Below are 17,245 nucleotides of genomic sequence, written 5' to 3'. Positions count from 1 at the left end.
TCTGTCCTTCCAGTGAGCACTCAGGGCTGATTTCCTTCAGAATGGAAGGTCCCTGACATAATCCATGGGACTCTCAAGAGTCTCCTCCAGCACCATAATTCAAAAGCTTCCATTCTTCAGCCTTCTTTTTGGTCCAGCTCTCACTTCTCACTGCCTTGTCATGGTGAAGGGGCTTGAATAACTCAGAGAAGCTATGAGCTATGCCATGCAGGGCCACCCAAGATGGACAGGTCATAGTGGAGAGTTTTGACTAAACGTGATCAAGGGAACTAGTCCCTGGGGACAGAAGGACTGTTCCTTCGAAAAGCACACCAAAAAGATGCCTAAACCTCTGCCCTCTCTTATATAGACACACATCCTAGTTGCCAGCTGGGTGCCTTTTATGTTCCCAATTTTGGCCTGTATAGAATCATAGAAGAAAGGGGGAGAAGGGGACAACAGAGAACGAGATGGTTGGGCAGTGTTCTCGAAACCACCAACGTGAGTCTGACCAGACTGCGGGAGGCAGTGGAAGACAGGAGTGCCTGGTGTGCTCTGGTCCATGGGGTCACGAAGAGTTGGACACAATTAGAAATGAAGGATACTCATGTCCCTAGAAATTAAACAATCTAATAATAATAATATCTTTATTACGGTCATAGACCAGCAAAAAAAGAAAAAGAAAACCAATAATACATAAAATAGATCGTTCTTGAGTATCATCTTTGAATAATACAGTTTCATAATCCTATTTTGAATTAAAATTGGGTTAAAATTTAATGAGGGATAGTTCCCTTTAACTATTGTCCACTTAGAATTAATAGGCTGCTTTATCATTGTTGTTGATTGATGTCACGGCGTGTCTTAGTCTTGACGCGTAGTAACAGAATTTAGCTACATTCTTAGTGCACTCTGGGTTAAAATCCGCTAGTAGGTATCTAGTAAGCGTTTCTGTTGAGCGGCCTGGTAAGTTTTGTAACAAGGGGTCAATTATCTCCTTCCTCATGTCTCGATACAATGTGCAGTGGAGGAGGACATGACTTATCGATTCGATCTCCTTGTTATCACAAGGACATAGTCTCTGTTCTACCGGAATCTGGAGATATCTACCAGTTAACAACGCCGAAGGTAGAGCATTGAAACGAGCCCTGGTGAAGGCCCACCGATATCTCGGATTTTCTAACGTTTTTAAATAATTAGCTAGATAATTTAATCAATGCTCGTACAGTTGTCTATGTGTTAAGGAAAGTCGGGTTAGGTTGTTTTGTTGATCAATATCCGAGATTCTTTCCTTAATTAGCTTTTTTGCCCTTTCCCATCCCATGGACAGAGTGGGCCCCACCGGCAGTCCATAAGAGACTAATTTCTTTTGGATGGTCTGCTCCCATGTAGATCGGAATCTATCAGTGAAGATTAGGGGGAGAAGGCCGTTTGGAGTCTTATTCACTTTTAGCCAGTACAAAAAATTAAACAATCAACAAGAAAACAAATAATTAAAGAATTAACAAGCAAACAATAAAAAGGTCTGGAGCAACCCTAAAAAGCCACTTTGGGAGAAATTGTGAAGACAATGGTGAATTGTTTAATCATTTCCATCACCGGGGCGGCGGCGGGGGGGGGGGGGAAAGCTTTGTCAAAAGCCTTACTGAAATCGAGATACACTGTGGCCACAGCACTACACTAACCATTTCTGGCTTTTGTAAGGAAATGTAAGACTCTGTCTTACATCTGCAACTGCAGTCTGTATTATTTTAACTATTTCCTCCCTCCTTAAGTGGTGTACAAGGAAACATCCCTGTGGTCCAAAATCCTGAAAATCATGTCTTCATTGATGACACAAGAGCGCTACTCAGTAACAATATTATTTTCATCCTACTTTAAGTCACAGAACTCAATGCTCCAAGGAGATAACTTTGGAACCAGTAATTATCTCAAATTGCTGGGTTTCATAATTCATCTTGCCAAATCCCATGTACATTTTACCAGGCCATAAACTCAATCATTATCAGAGTGCGAAAGTCTATATAAAATAAATCCTGTGTCATTCAGAGCCCCGATGAGAAATTCTGAACATGCAGGTTTTCATGCAACAGATCTTTGGCATTTTCCCTTTATCAAAATAATCCAGGGTCATTAAATGAAAGTTCTTGCAATGCAGTTTATGGTGGATGAGATAGAAATCTAACTTTCAGCATCCCTGTTTGCCCCAAGATGGTAGGATCATTTCTGCTGCTGATCCTTCTCTTCCTGTGGCTCCAGTTGCCTCCAGCTGAGAGCAAGGGACACTCTGCCAGATGCACTGTGACGGAGCCTTTCCAGCTTCCACACCAGAGTTATCAGAGAGGGGACCGAATCATTGGAGGAATTGTTACCTATTTCGGCTTTGTTTTTGAAGAAATAGATTTCCATGAGCACCCAAACACAAAGCTTATAGATGAACTTCTGTAAGGAAAAAATCTCTCCTTATTGTGTACCCTTGGTGAGCTCCTGTATGGTACAATTACACCAAACATACGATGGCATACTCAGAACACATTTCCATGTGACATTTTCCTAGTAGGAATGTTAAACATCTCTTTTCTTCTCTTTACATTGTGATCTTGGCATCTTCTTCTTTGTTGCTTAATTCTGCTTCTTGATGCTTCTATCTTCTGCCTGTTCTGCTTTCTCATCACCTGATCCCATGGCTCTCACCGCTTTCTCCCAAGTTCATCCTCACCCTCCCTCTGTGTTTCCTTTCACACCATTAACGTCCGTTTTTCCTTTACAGCAAAGCTTGATCGTCATATTTACAATCACTATCATTTAATCTGACAGTCACAGATAAATGTGACATATGAATAGCATAGAGCAGGCACCCCCAAACTTCGGCCCTCCAGACGTTTTGTACTACAATTCCTGTTAGCTAGGGATCATGGGAGTTGTAGGCCAAAACATCTGGAGGGCCGCAGTTTGGGGATGCCTGGCATAGAGTTTGGATGATATTCTCTGCTATACAGTGTAACCCATATTGGGTAAAAAAACCCAAGGATCGAAACTGAGTTATATGCAGAGTAGACCCACTGAAATGAATAATTTAGTCCACTCTATTAATCCTAATGGGCCTTCTCAGAGTATGACTAACATTGCCGATAGTATTTTTTGTACAGCCACAATTTTATTTGAAGGATAACTGTTGAGACAAACAATGGATATATAGTTTGTTTGTTAGCTTATTTGTTTTATTTAATCTTTTGGGATTTGCCAGAGAGAGCCAGAAAGTTACATTTGTGCTTAAGAGGGAGAGGAGGAGAATACCTCTGACACATAGTATTATTCTTTTATTAGTGACACACTGAAGTACTACCAGAATACTCTCTCCCTGGTGTTTGCTGTCAAAGAAATAAATGAGAACCCTAATATTGCAACGAATATAACCTTTGGGTTTCACATCTATGATAGCTACTTAAATGCAAGGATGACTTATCAGAATACCCTGAAACTTCTGTCCATCACAGAAAAGATTGTCCCCAACTTCAAATGTGACAATAAAAAAGAAAAGATCACTGTTATTGGGGGACTTGACTCTGACATCTCCCTCCACATGGCGACTGTCTTAAGCATCTACAAGATTCCACAGGTATAGTAAGAGGGGGGCTCTGAAGGTTTTCTGCCTCCGGTACAATAGTTATCTTCCAGGTTTTCAATCCTTTCTTTTGCTTTGGTTCATTTTTCTGAGCAAGGAGGTCAATCTTTTTTATTTCTTATTTTAAAAACCTATTACAAAATAGGTTTTGGGGAGCTATGCAGTAGGGGGGAGCTATGCAGTAGTGGTTGGAGGGAAGGGGCTTTGGTGCTTGCCAGACTTTGTCTCCCATGTGTCACTGGGAAGCAGCAGGGAGGTTGGAACAGGGCAAATGTAGCATCAGGAGTCTTCCTCCTGCTTCCAGGAAGCTGAACAACACCAGTTGCAATAGGTCAGAGAAACTTTGCTGTTCCTCCCCACCAACAACTCCTGGAGATATGCATAATGTTCTTGTGAAATCAACATGCATCCATAAATGGAGTCAAGAAATTCATTTCTTTTTTCTTCAAGCAGATACTTGGGATGAATCATAAGCATTTGCTCTAACTCTCCAATTCTTGTGGGATTGATTTATTCCTCCAGATTGCTTACTGTGTCTTAGCTCCAGTGAGAAGCCCAGATCTGCGGCCCCAGACATTCTACCGAACGGTGCCCAATGAGAAATATCAGTATGCAGGGATTGTCATGCTCCTTCTACATTTCCAATGGACATGGGTAGGAATTGTGGCATCCGATGATGAAAATGGAGAGACCTTTATACAAAGCTTAGGGCCAATGCTTTCCCAGCATGGAGTCTGTACAGCTTTCAATGAAAAACTACCAGCCTTATCTCAGGGTCTAGATCATTTCAGTTCCTTGGAACTCTTTCGGGCCAAGTCCTCTATCCTGATGGCCTCAGAAGTCAACATATTAGTTCTGTGTGCAGAACCTCAGACCATTACAGTTGTGAAATGGATGCAATATTTCTTTTCATTAGCTGAAGATATTGAAGAGAATTCTGTAGGCACCGTGTGGGTATTGACAGCCCAGTGGGCTTTCACTTCAGAAACAACACAAAGGTATTATGATATACAATTCTTTGATGGTGCCTTGTCCTTTGCAATCCACACAGAGGAAGTCCAGGGGTTTAAGGAATTCCTTCAGACCCTGAACCCCAACTCTCCAAATGGAGATGGGTTCCTCCAGGCTTTTTGGCAACAGGCATTCAACTGTTTATTTTCTGCTTCCAATGAGAGCAATGAAAGCACAGACACATGCACTGGCCATGAGAGTCTGGAGAGCCTTCCTGGGCATATTTTTGAAATGACCATGACTGGCCAAAGTTACAGTATCTATAATGCGGTTTATGCCATTGCACATACTTTACATCAGATGCACTTATCCAGGTCAAAACGCCGAATGATGGCAGACAGAGGTGGGCTTGATCCTCCAAAACTGCAACCTTGGCAGGTAAGATTTCCTGTTCAGAATAAAGCTTTGCTTAGGGCTAATCTAATGGGTGAGGACACACAGTCCATAGAATGAGTACACACACACACACACACACACACACACACACACACACACATCCTCTTACAGCTTTTATCTTTTCCCCCACAACAATACCCACAACAATACCCACATTCTTAACAATGCTTAACTGTGTTCCCTTGCCTTCAAGCTGAAGGAGCCACAATCAAGATAGGAACTGAACTTCCCTTGCAGTTGCAGGAATAGTTGGAGTTATGGCACTCTGTGCCCTTTCCCTGCCTCTCTAGGAACATGGGCAGTCAAGACATGTGGAAGCATCTCTTGGTGCAGTTTCTCCCACAGAAATGTCACCTCTTTGTGGAACTTGACAATGTCGTGGGAGGAGTTGCAGAATGGCCTGCTGTCATATGTGTTTCTGATTCTGATATAAAAGGAGTGGTGAATAAGGAGGCATGTTAAACTGAGCCTCCCCAGAACCTTCCCCAGGCAGTAGCTCACCATTTGACATGGCACAAACCATCGATTTTTGTGTCTCAGAACACCAGTTAAATTGCAATATGAGTACTTAAAAAACAAACACACCTGTATAGATTCTAAGCACCATGATTCAGTCTATATAAAAATGCTTCTGAATCTAGATGTTTCATTATCCACTTGATAAATGTGCTAAGTTGAGCAAAAAATAGGACGATGATCAAGAATTAAGAATATGTTTGAAAATGCTATGGTTTGTTTCTACCCATGACTGCCCACCCATTCTGTCCACCAACAGCAAGGTCCCCAAATTAAGGCCCAGGGGCCGGATGCGGCCCAATCACCTTCTCAATCAGACCAACGGATGGTCCAGGAATCAGCATGTTTTTACATGAGTAGAATGTGTGCTTTTATTTAAAATGCATCTCTGGGTTATTTGTGGGGCATAGGAATTTGTTCATTTTTTTTGAAAATATAGTCTGGCCCCCCACAAAGCCTGAGGGACAGTGGACTGGCCCCCTGCTGAAAAAGTTTGCTGACCCCTGATTACAGCAACTATTTTCTAGAACTGCATTTGCTTCTGCACTAAAGAAGAACATATAGGGCTATTTTCAAATGTAATTATCTGGTCATTTTTAAAATTCGCTCCTAGTGATGTTCATTGATTATAGTGGGCCTGCAAGTTAAGGTCTCTTTATGTTGGTGGGGAAAAACAAACAAACAAACAAACAAACAAACAAACAAACAAACAGAGAGCAGGGAAAACCCACCCTGAGCTGCTCTCCATTTATTGATTCCCCTCTCCCTGCACCCCCACCTTGCAGGAGGGGCAGTTCCAGGGCTTCCTGACATGGCACCATTCTGCCTTTGCACACGGACCCCAGAGCTGAACCCTCACGCAAGTGGCAGGCCAGCTGTACTTGCTTAGAAATACTTAGGTGCTCCAAATGTTGTAGACTGCACAGTTTTTGACTACTTTCCATTGTGTAAAATACATTGCTTGGTACTTTCTCCTTTCAAAAATGTATAATATTTCCCCCCTTGTTTTCTTGTGTCTAGCTGCACTCGGTCTTGAGCAGCATCTCCTTTAACAACAGCGCTGGTGACGTAGTGTCCTTTGATGAGAATGGGGAGTTAGCAGGTGGATTTGATATTATTAACTGGGTTACTTTTCCAAACCAAACCTTCTCCCGAGTGAAAGTAGGAAAGATAGTTCCACAAGATTCACAATATGTAGACTTCAGCATGGATGAGGAAGCCATCACATGGCATAGATCTTTTAATCAGGTGGGACAATTGGTTTTTAAAAAATGAGGTATTGTTATTGAGAATACAAATAATAAGGTTAATGTAGAAATTCTTTATCATTAATAAGAAAGGTTACAGGTAGGTAGCCGTGTTGGTCTGGGTCGAAGTAAAATAAAAAAAATTCCTTCAGTAGCACCTTAAAGACCAACTAAGTTTTTATTTTGGTATGAGCTTTCGTGTGCATGCTCATACCAAAATAAAAACTTAGTTGGTCTTTAAGGTACTACTGAAGGAGTTTTTTTATTAATAAGAAAATTGTTGAAGTATAACCCATGTCCAGCACTTTATTTTACCATCATATATGAGGTGAGAAGTAGATCTTTTCTACTTTAGAGTTCTAGTTTAAAATATATTCCACTATTTTGCATATGGAAAATTTTGGGCTTCCAACTCCCACCCTCCCTGATCATTGGCCAGGCTGGTTTTCAGGCTGAGGAGAGTTGCAGTCCAATAGCATCTGGTGGACCAAGGTTCCACATTCCTGATATATAGGATTTCAGTCTAACATTTTAATGCTTTGCACAAGAATGTATGAGTAAACCATACTGAACCAAGTGAGATTTACAGCTGAGAAGACAAGGGGAGGCTAAGTTACCCATTTGTTTTGAAAGAAGATTGATTGTCTTGTTGTGCTTCTCTGAGCCTAATATTTGTGGTTCCTATTTTACCTTCTCTCTAGACTCCCTGTATTTCAAAGTCCCCTGTCCTCTATCCATCCTCCATCTTTATGCAAATGAAAAATTCAATATCCCTTCTCATTCACTCCCAATATTTACATTACAGTTTATTTAGGCATACAACACACCTTTCTGGAATAATGTTAATCAGTCAATTGATCTCTTCTCTTTGGTTCAAACTGTGTTGTTTACAAGGCACAAGAGAGCTACATTTCCTCCTCTTTTTACGGATAGGTGCTGCCCCTTGCCTTGTGTAATGATCACTGCCAGGCAGGCACCAGCAGAAAAAAGAAGGAAGGGTTGCCATTTTGTTGCTATGATTGTGCTTCGTGTCCACATGGGATGATTTCAAATCAAACAGGTAGGAGACGTCATCCAGTATTTTGTAAAATGCTTCCTAATATATCTCTCAACTTTTTCCATTTATTACCAGTTCAGTACTCCTGAACAGAACAGCAACTGCATTGATGTCTGGAAAAAAGAATAGATAGTTGGGAAAACCAGATCCAGAACTTTTACAAGTGAGATCTGTGGAAATAGGTGTGGAACGTGTCTGGTATTATCTGCCTGCTCCCCACATGCTCCATTGTTAGGGGAGGGTGAAGACGTTCCTAACCCTTCGTCCACATAGTTTTAGGTGTCTGAGGCAGAAAAAAGCTTAGCATGCTCTCCTTACCCAGAACCGTCCTCAGCCCAGCCTCTGAGCCCAAAGTGGCTGTTCTCAAGAATCCCCCATCACCATGAAAATCTCTCTGGGTGCTTTCCAGTGAATCTGGTCTTACTATTTTGCACATTGTACCACTAACAGTTGTGACCAACTCTAGCTATGGATACAACCAAAGGCAATGTTTCTGATCGCTAACTCCAGATGAAGGACAGAGTAGAACCTACTGCGGATCATGAATAATGGCAGGAGATTATACAAACAGTTTTTAACATCCACTTATCTCTGAGACTTTCCCTAACTAATTAATGCCTTATTTGTTGGAACTCACATATCACTCATTTGATTCCCCCCCCCAGATATGGATTATTGTTTCCAATGCCAAGCTGATCAATTTCCAAACAAGGACAGAGATCAATGCATCCCCAAACGCCAACACTTTCTTTCCTACGCAGAACCTTTAGGGATCATTTTAGCATCCTTGGCTCTGTTCTTGTCTCTGGCCACAGCTTTGATACTTGGAGTCTTCTCTCGGAATGGGGACACTCCCATAGTCAAAGCCAACAACCGGGACCTCACCTACACTCTGCTTATTTCCCTGTTGCTCTGCTTCCTCTGCTCCTTGCTCTTCATTGGCCAGCCTCACCAAGTGAGCTGCTCTTTACGACAAGCTGCTTTTGGCATCATCTTCTCCATTGCTGTGTCTTGTGTCCTGGCCAAAACCATCACGGTGGTTGTGGCTTTCATGGCCACCAAACCAGGATCCAGGATGAGGAAATGGGTGGGGAAATCTCTCACCAACTCTGTTCTTCTTGGTTGCTGCTCCGTTCAAACCAGCATTTGTGTTGCTTGGCTCTGCACGGCTCCTCCATTCCCAGATGTGGACATGAACTCTCTGAGGGAGGAAATCATTGTGGAATGCAACGAAGGTTCTGCCCCGATGTTTTATTCTGTCCTGGGTTACCTGGGATTCCTGGCCATGGTCAGCTTCACTATGGCTTTCCTGGCCAAGAGGTTGCCGGACACTTTCAACGAAGCCAAGTTCATCACCTTCAGCATGTTGGTGTTCTGCAGCGTTTGGCTGTCCTTTGTCCCCTCTTATCTGAGCACCAAAGGAAAGCAGATGGTGGCTGTGGAGGTCTTTTGCATCTTGGCCTCCAGCGCAGGTTTGCTGGGTTGTATCTTTTCCCCCAAATTGTACATAATTCTTCTGAGGCCTGACTTGAACAGCAAAGACCACTTAATTCTCAGGAGCAGATAGGTTTCAACTTCCATTGATGGTTTTGATTTTTGCATAGTTTGCTGGCATTTAGTGGAAGAAAACCAGACCAAGTAATTCCTTATTTCTCAATTCTTTTTTTTTATTTTTTTTATTGAAGAAGTAGATTTTTTTAAACAATACCAATAACATAGCCAATTACAATCCCCCTTTCCCCCTCCCATCCCCCCCTCTCCCACTCTCTAAGGACTTCTCTCAGCTCCCCTCTCTGATTTGTTTGTACATATTGTTTTCTGCATGTTATAAAATGTACGTATATTTGCCTTATCCGTCAGATGTTTTACTAATAAATTGTGGATGTTTATTCAAAACCTGCCAAGGAGTCCAGATCCTTTTGTTGTCTTTTAAAATAGTTTGTAAAAAGTTCCCATTCTTCTTTGAAGTCACGGTTGTCCTTCTCACGTTGTTTATATGTCTACTTTGCCAACTCATCAATTTTTCTTGCCATTGTTCTTTCATTGGGATTTCCTCATTCTTTCATCTTTGTGCTAACAAGACTCTTACTGCTGTTGTAGCATACATGAATAAGTTCTTTATTTTCCTGGGCAGGTCTTGTCCAAAATCCCTAACAAAAATGCTTCTGGTTTTTGTTTTGTGTATTACAAATGTCATTTTGAACATCTTTTTCAATTCTTTATATATCATCTCCCAGAATTTTTTGACTTCTCTACATTCCCACCACATATGATATAAAGTACCTACTTTTTCTTTGCATTTCCAACATATGTTTGACCCGGCTTTGTATATTTTTTGCCATTTTTACTGGTGTAATATACCATCTGTACATCATTTCCATGTAATTTTCCTTCAAAAGAGAACAATCTGTAAATTTCAAATCTACCTTCCACAATTTTTCCCAATCCTCAAATTGTATATTATATCCTAAATCTTGTGCACATTTGATCATAACCAATTTGACCTCCTCGTCTTTCGTTTCCCATTCTAGCAGAATGCTGTAATGCTTTCTTCAGTAGTTTCACATCTTCTATCACCTCCTTTTGGAATCTAGAAATTGTATAGCTAAACGCTTTTTAAAGAATCCTCCTTAAACATCTCATTTAATTGTCTATAAGGCAACCAACTCTGAAAATGATCTTTAATTTCTTCATAGTTTTAATTTCCATTTTCTTTGGTCTTTCAATAAATCTCTATATGTAGGCCACTTTCCCTTTTTGCCAAGTGGTTTGTGTAATGAAGCTTCTATTGGTGATAGCCACCAAGGTTTTTGTTTGTTCTATTAAATCCTTATACCTTTCCCACACTCTCATTAATGATTTCCTAATTATTTGGTTATAAAATCCTTCATGTACTTTCCCTTTTCCATACCAAAAGTATGCATGCCATCCATATCTATTGTCATGTGCTTCCAAATCTAATACTTCTTCCTTTCCCAGTTTTATCCAGCCCCTAATCCAAACCAAGCATGCAGCCTCATAATATAATTTGGTGATAACAGACATCCTTTCCTAGTTCCTTTTTGTATTTTACATTCACCTGATCTCCTGTGGGCTGTAGGTGACATGGGGATGGGGCAACATACCTCTCAATAATCCAATATCACAGTGACACAAAGATCCCATTTCCCCCTAATGAAGAATCAGCTGGTCCTTGGGGCTGAAAATCACTAAACATGGTGCTCTGCATGCCCCTACAACCAGCTGATCTTTGGGGCTTGCATGGTGCTACACATGGAGAGAGGCAAACCCCCCAACCTGCTGATTGTTGGGACTTCCATAGCTCCATGAACTGCTTTGGAAGCATGAACTATCAGCTCATCACCAGCACTTGTAAAGCACTTTGCACAAGTGCTCCTGACGTCACGATAAACTGAAGAATGCCAGAAATTCCCACAAGTAGCTGTTGTTTAAAGTGACAGAAGGGAGAAATAAGAGATTTGAGAGCTGTTTTCATCTTAAATAGGGAATACATAAAGAAGCATTTTCCTGTCCTGGATCAAATTAAAACCAACAAACTCTTCAGAAGGACTCCCTACTTGTAGTATTTTATTTATATCACACCATAAAACATGTTCCCTGGGCACTTCACAAGAAAGTACAACTGTCAAAATGCAGTACAAAATAATAAAAACTATTGTAGACCCATGTGCAGTGGGGTCCCTATGAATGTTAGATCAGTGTATTGACAGAACAACTTTATGAGGTTAAAAATTGGTCTCAGCTTTATCAATTACAGATATAGGTTGGCCTGGGTGCAGCTCTCAGAATTTTTGAGGTTGGAAGCTTCTGCCAGGATGAAGTCAATGCTTTTTCTGTTGACCAAGTCATTCTCTCCATCTCTCGCTCAACTTAGGGGATAAAGGCATTCCAGTGCATGTCCCACTGGTCTATCCAGGTGATGCATGCTCTGTCTTCCAGGCTTAGCTGCAGTCCCTACGTCATTGATGCAGCAAGAGGATGGGCACAGGGCACAATGCTGTGTCCAAATTGCCAGATGTGTCTGTGAGATGCAAACCATTACACAGAGTATCAGAGAGGGGAATGAGCACCAGTGGGAAATAAATGTCGAACAATTGTGTTGAAATCCCACTTGGAAATGTGACAAATTCATTTTCTGAACAAAATATAAAAAATCCTTCCAGTAGCACCTTAGAGACCAACTAAGTTTGTCATTGGTATGAGCTTTCGTGTGCATGCACACATCTTCAGAAGCAAGCAGGATATGGCTGTGTATCTTTATGTGAATGGTGATTCAAAGGATTTAAAATGTCCATAATGTTCTGCCATGTCATAGAGGTTTTTTCAGCTACATTCTGTGATCAGCAGCCTTCCTTGATTACATATGAAAAGATATATGTATAATATAGCTTTAACATAAATATATAAAGTATAGACTTGGCAGAAGTTACATGTTTTGCACTGAAGATCTCTCCTCTTGAAGGGACAACTTTTAGCACTCTGCTATATTAAACTGATTTACCCACTAAAATTTCAACCATGTGCCTCACAGTTATCTTTAGGTCTGCTTTATGAAATAACATTATGCTATTCATAAGTATAGAGACTGACAGATCAGATTTCTGGATTCAGTACATTGAACCATGGTGCTATAGATCCATGACAGCAGCCATCGTTTTCTTGATGCAATGTAAGTCAGACCAGCCTCCTCAGACCATCACAGGATGTCTCTGGGGTATTCACAGATGCAGTTTACAAAGTGTGCACTTATAGTAACAGATACTAGGTGCAGTGGAGAGTACTAGGGTTTTGGGGGCACTACCCTGAAAACTGCCACATTTCCTCCCCCAATCTACCTGCAGGACCTCAGCAAATGATGTGGTGGTTCTGTCTACTGCTGGCTCTGGTTTGGTCTCCTTGCCTTCTCCTTCCCTAATAGTCCCCATGAGCAACAGCCCCCACTGCCTTGCTGTTTCCAGCCCCGGCGCTTCCGTTAAGGCGAACTAGGCCACGGCCTAGAGCGCCAAAATGAAGGGGGTGCTGACCAGGCCGCCCGCCGCTGCCCGCTGGTGCTGCCTCAAGCTGCTATCCGGAGGCGCGCGGGGAGCCCGGGCCTGGGGTCGCCTCCTCTGAACAGGTGAAAGGTGGGCGAGGCGGCCCCAGGCTCGGGCTCCCGGCGAGAAGTTCCAGAGGTGCGCGGGGAGCGGCAGAGAAGCGGCAGCGGCAGAAGGGCGGGAGGAGGCAGCCCCGCCCCTAGGTTTGAGCTCCCAGCAATCCCCACGTGCCTCCAGAGCTTCGCGCAGGGAGCTTGGGGCCGCCTCAACTGAACAGCTGAGAGGCGTGGCGAGGCGGCCCCAAGCTCGTGCTCCGGGCGCAAAGCTCCGGAGGCGCGCAGGGGGAGCGTCAGCCTGGGGCCACCTCGCTGCACCTCTCAGCTGTTCAGTTGAGGTGGCCTCAGCTTTCCACTCCCCACACAAAGCTCCGCAGGTGCGCTGGGGCGTGCATGCATCATGACGCATGTGTCATGACGCATGCGCCTGGGGGCACCAGAAAGTGTTTTGCTTAGGGCACAAAAAGCCCTAGCACCGCCCCTGGCTGTTTCAAGGGCTACCAGACAAAAAGTTTCAAAACATGCCAAGAGATAAGGAATTCAGACTCAACTTATTCCTCCTAAATCTCTATGGGAGAACATTGATCTATACAGCATAGTATATTCAAAGGGCAAATACACAAGATTGGGGGGGGGAACCTGATAAATGAACTGCACATTGTTAATGATTACTGTTTTAATCATCTATACCAGGGGTCAGCAACCTTTTTCAGCTGTGGGTCGGTCCACTGTCCCTCAGATCATGTGGTGGGCTGGATTATATTTTGAAAAAAATATGAACAAATTCCTATGCCCCACAAATAACCCAGAGATGCATTTTAAATAAAAGGACACATTCTACTCATGATTCCCGGACCACCCACAGGCCGGATTTAGAAGGCGAATGGGCCGCAACTGTTGGGCCTGAGGTTGCCTAACCCCATACCTATTCATTTAATGTTTTGATCACTGTTACATTCCAGTGGTTCCATGTCTTATTTTGCATGGGTCTTGTATATAAAGTGCATAGTTAAACTATGGAATTCACTCCCACAGGGGGCAGTGATGGCCACCAATATAGATGGCTTTAAAAGAACCTTAGACAAATTCTTGGAGGAGGAGAGGGTTATTGATGGCTCCTAGCCAGGATGGCTCAGCTCTGATGCCACAGTTGGAGGCAGCCATGTTTCTGAAGAGAAGTTGCTGGAAACCACAGGAATGGAAACTGCTTTTCTGCTTGAATCCTGCTTGCAGCTTTCCCTTTTGGGCATCTGGTTGGCCACTGTGAGAACAGGAGGCTGGCTGATATGGGCTGTGGGCCTGATCCACTAGGCTCTTCCTGTGTTCTTATGTATTACAGTGTTTAGACTTAGATTATTCTGCAGACCACTTTGAGCACAGATTTATTTGTGGAAAATGCTGTATAGAAATAGCCAATGACAAGAGAAGGATGAAAAAGATGAAAAGGAGAATATTTGGGAAATACATGGAATTACTTTGATGGTTTTCTTCCACTAAATGCCAGCAAACTATGCAAAAATTAAAACCATCAATGGAAGTTGAAACCTATTTGCTCCTCAAAATTAAGTGGTCTTTGCTGTTCAAGTCAGGCCTCAGAAGAATTATGTACAATTTGGGGGAAAAGATACAACCCAGCAAACCTGCGCTGGAGGCCAAGATGCAAAAGACCTCCACAGCCACCATCTGCTTTCCTTTGGTGCTCAGATAAGAGGGGACAAAGGACAGCCAAACGCTGCAGAACACCAACATGCTGAAGGTGATGAACTTGGCTTCGTTGAAAGTGTCCGGCAACCTCTTGGCCAGGAAAGCCATAGTGAAGCTGACCATGGCCAGGAATCCCAGGTAACCCAGGACAGAATAAAACATCGGGGCAGAACCTTCGTTGCATTCCACAATGATTTCCTCCCTCAGAGAGTTCATGTCCACATCTGGGAATGGAGGAGCCGTGCAGAGCCAAGCAACACAAATGCTGGTTTGAACGGAGCAGCAACCAAGAAGAACAGAGTTGGTGAGAGATTTCCCCACCCATTTCCTCATCCTGGATCCTGGTTTGGTGGCCATGAAAGCCACAACCACCGTGATGGTTTTGGCCAGGACACAAGACACAGCAATGGAGAAGATGATGCCAAAAGCAGCTTGTCGTAAAGAGCAGCTCACTTGGTGAGGCTGGCCAATGAAGAGCAAGGAGCAGAGGAAGCAGAGCAACAGGGAAATAAGCAGAGTGTAGGTGAGGTCCCGGTTGTTGGCTTTGACTATGGGAGTGTCCCCATTCCGAGAGAAGACTCCAAGTATCAAAGCTGTGGCCAGAGAAAAGAACAGAGCCAAGGATGCTAAAATGATCCCTAAAAGTTCTGCGTAGGAAAGAAAATGTTGGCGTTTGGGGATGCATTGATCTCTGTCCTTGTTTGGAAATTGATCATCTTGGCATTGGAAACAATAATCCATATCTGGGGGGGGGGGGAATCAATTGAGTAATATATGAGTTCCAACAAATAAGGCATTAATTAGTTAGGGAAAGTCTCAGAGATAAGTGGATATTAACAACATTTTGTACAATCTCCAGGCACTATGTATAAACTGGAATAGGTTCTACGTTTTGATAGGCCTAAAGTACATGAATTTTTCATCTACTCTGTCCTTCATCTGGAGTTAGTGATCAGAAACAATGGCTTTGGTTGTATCCATAGCTAGAGTTGGTCACAATTGTTAGTGGTACAATGTGCAAAATAGTAAGACCAGATTCACTGGAAAGCACCCAGAGAGGTCTTTGTGGTAATGGAGGATAATCGAGAGCAGCCACTTTGGGCTCAGAGGCTGGGCTGAGGAATGTTCTGGGTAAGGATACATTTTTTGGCTCACACACCTAAAACTATCCATTCCTAATGATGGAGCATGTGGGGAGCAGGCAGATAACACCAGACACATTCCACACCTATTTCCACAGATCTCACTTGTAGAAGGTCTGGATCTGGTTTCCCCAACTATCTATCTTCTTCCAAACATCAGTGCAGTTGCTGTTCTATTTAGGAGTACTGAACTGGTAATAAATGGAAAGAGTTGAGATATATATTAGGAAGCATTTTGAAAGATACCGGATGATGTCTCCTACCCGTTTGATTTGAAATCATCCCATGTGGACACGAAGCACAATCATAGCAACAAAATGGCAACCCTTCCTTCTTTTTTCTGCTGGTGCCTGCCTGGCAGTGATCATTACACAAGGCAAGGGGCAGCACCTATCCATAAAAAGAGGAGAAGATGTAGCTCTCTTGTGCCTTGTAAACAATACAGTTTGAACCAAAGAGAAGAGATCAATTGACCGATTAACATTATTCCAGAAAGGTGTGTTGTATGCATAAATAAATCGTAATGTAACTATTGGGAGTGAATGAGAAAGGATATTGAATTTTGCATCTGCATAAAGATGGATGATGGAGAGAGGACAGGGAAACAACAGACTTTGAAATACAGGGAGTTGACAGAGAAGGTAAAATAGGAAGCACATATATTAGGCTCAGAGAAGGCCCACAAGACAATCAATCTTCTTTCCAAACATATGGGTAACTTAGCTTCCCCTTGTCTTTCAAGCTGCAAATCTCACTTGGTTCAGTATGATTTGCTCCTACAATCATGTGCAAAGCATTAAAATGTTAGACTGAAATCCTATATATCAGGGATGTGGAACCTTGGTCCACCAGATGCTATTGGACTACAACTCTCCTCAGCCTGAAAACTAGCCTGGCCAATGATCAGGGAGGATGAGAGTTGGAAGCCAACAATATTTCATTTGCAATATAGTGGAATATAATACCTTAATATACTTTTAAACCATAACTCTAAAGAAGATCTACTACTTACCTCATGTTTGATGGTAAAAAAATTGTTGGACATGGGTTATACTTAAACAATTTGCTTATTTATGATAAAGTGATAAAGAATTTCTACATTAACCTTATTACTATTTGTATTCTAAATAAAAAATACCTCATCTTTTAAAAACCAGTAGTCCCACCTGATTAAAAGATCTATGCCATGTGATGGCTTCATCATCCATGCTGAAGTGTACATATTGTGAATCTTGTGGAACTATCTTTCCTACTTTCACTCGGGAGAAGGTTTGGTTTGGAAAAGTAACCCAGTTAATAATATCAAATCCACCTGCTAACTCCCCATTCTCATCAAAGGACACGAAGTCACCAGCACTGTTGTTAAAGGAGATACTCCTCAAGACCGAGTGCAGCTAGACACAAGAAAACAAAGGGAAAGTTTTAAAAAGGAGAGCTTTGATGGATTTCAGAAAGAAG

The 17,245-nt window shown here is 42.4% G+C and overlaps 1 protein-coding gene across 1 annotated transcript; it reads left to right on the top strand.

The window, feature by feature from the left end:
• Nucleotides 1-996: 996 nt before the first annotated feature.
• LOC148683228 (vomeronasal type-2 receptor 26-like) lies at nucleotides 997-9,398 on the top strand. The gene is made up of 7 exons (XM_088659960.1): nucleotides 997-1,107; nucleotides 2,239-2,423; nucleotides 3,307-3,598; nucleotides 4,127-4,993; nucleotides 6,548-6,775; nucleotides 7,708-7,834; nucleotides 8,497-9,398. Exons 1-7 carry the CDS (start codon nucleotides 997-999, stop codon nucleotides 9,396-9,398), a joined length of 2,712 nt encoding a protein of 903 aa, XP_088516086.1.
• Nucleotides 9,399-17,245: the final 7,847 nt, after the last annotated feature.

This window comes from Zootoca vivipara, chromosome 16, assembly GCF_965207765.1.
Source record: "Zootoca vivipara chromosome 16, rZooViv2.hap1.1, whole genome shotgun sequence".
Classification (NCBI taxonomy): domain Eukaryota; kingdom Metazoa; phylum Chordata; class Lepidosauria; order Squamata; family Lacertidae; genus Zootoca; species Zootoca vivipara.
The sequence above is the reverse complement of the archived record's forward strand: the minus strand, read 5'-3'. Positions and strand labels throughout refer to the sequence as shown.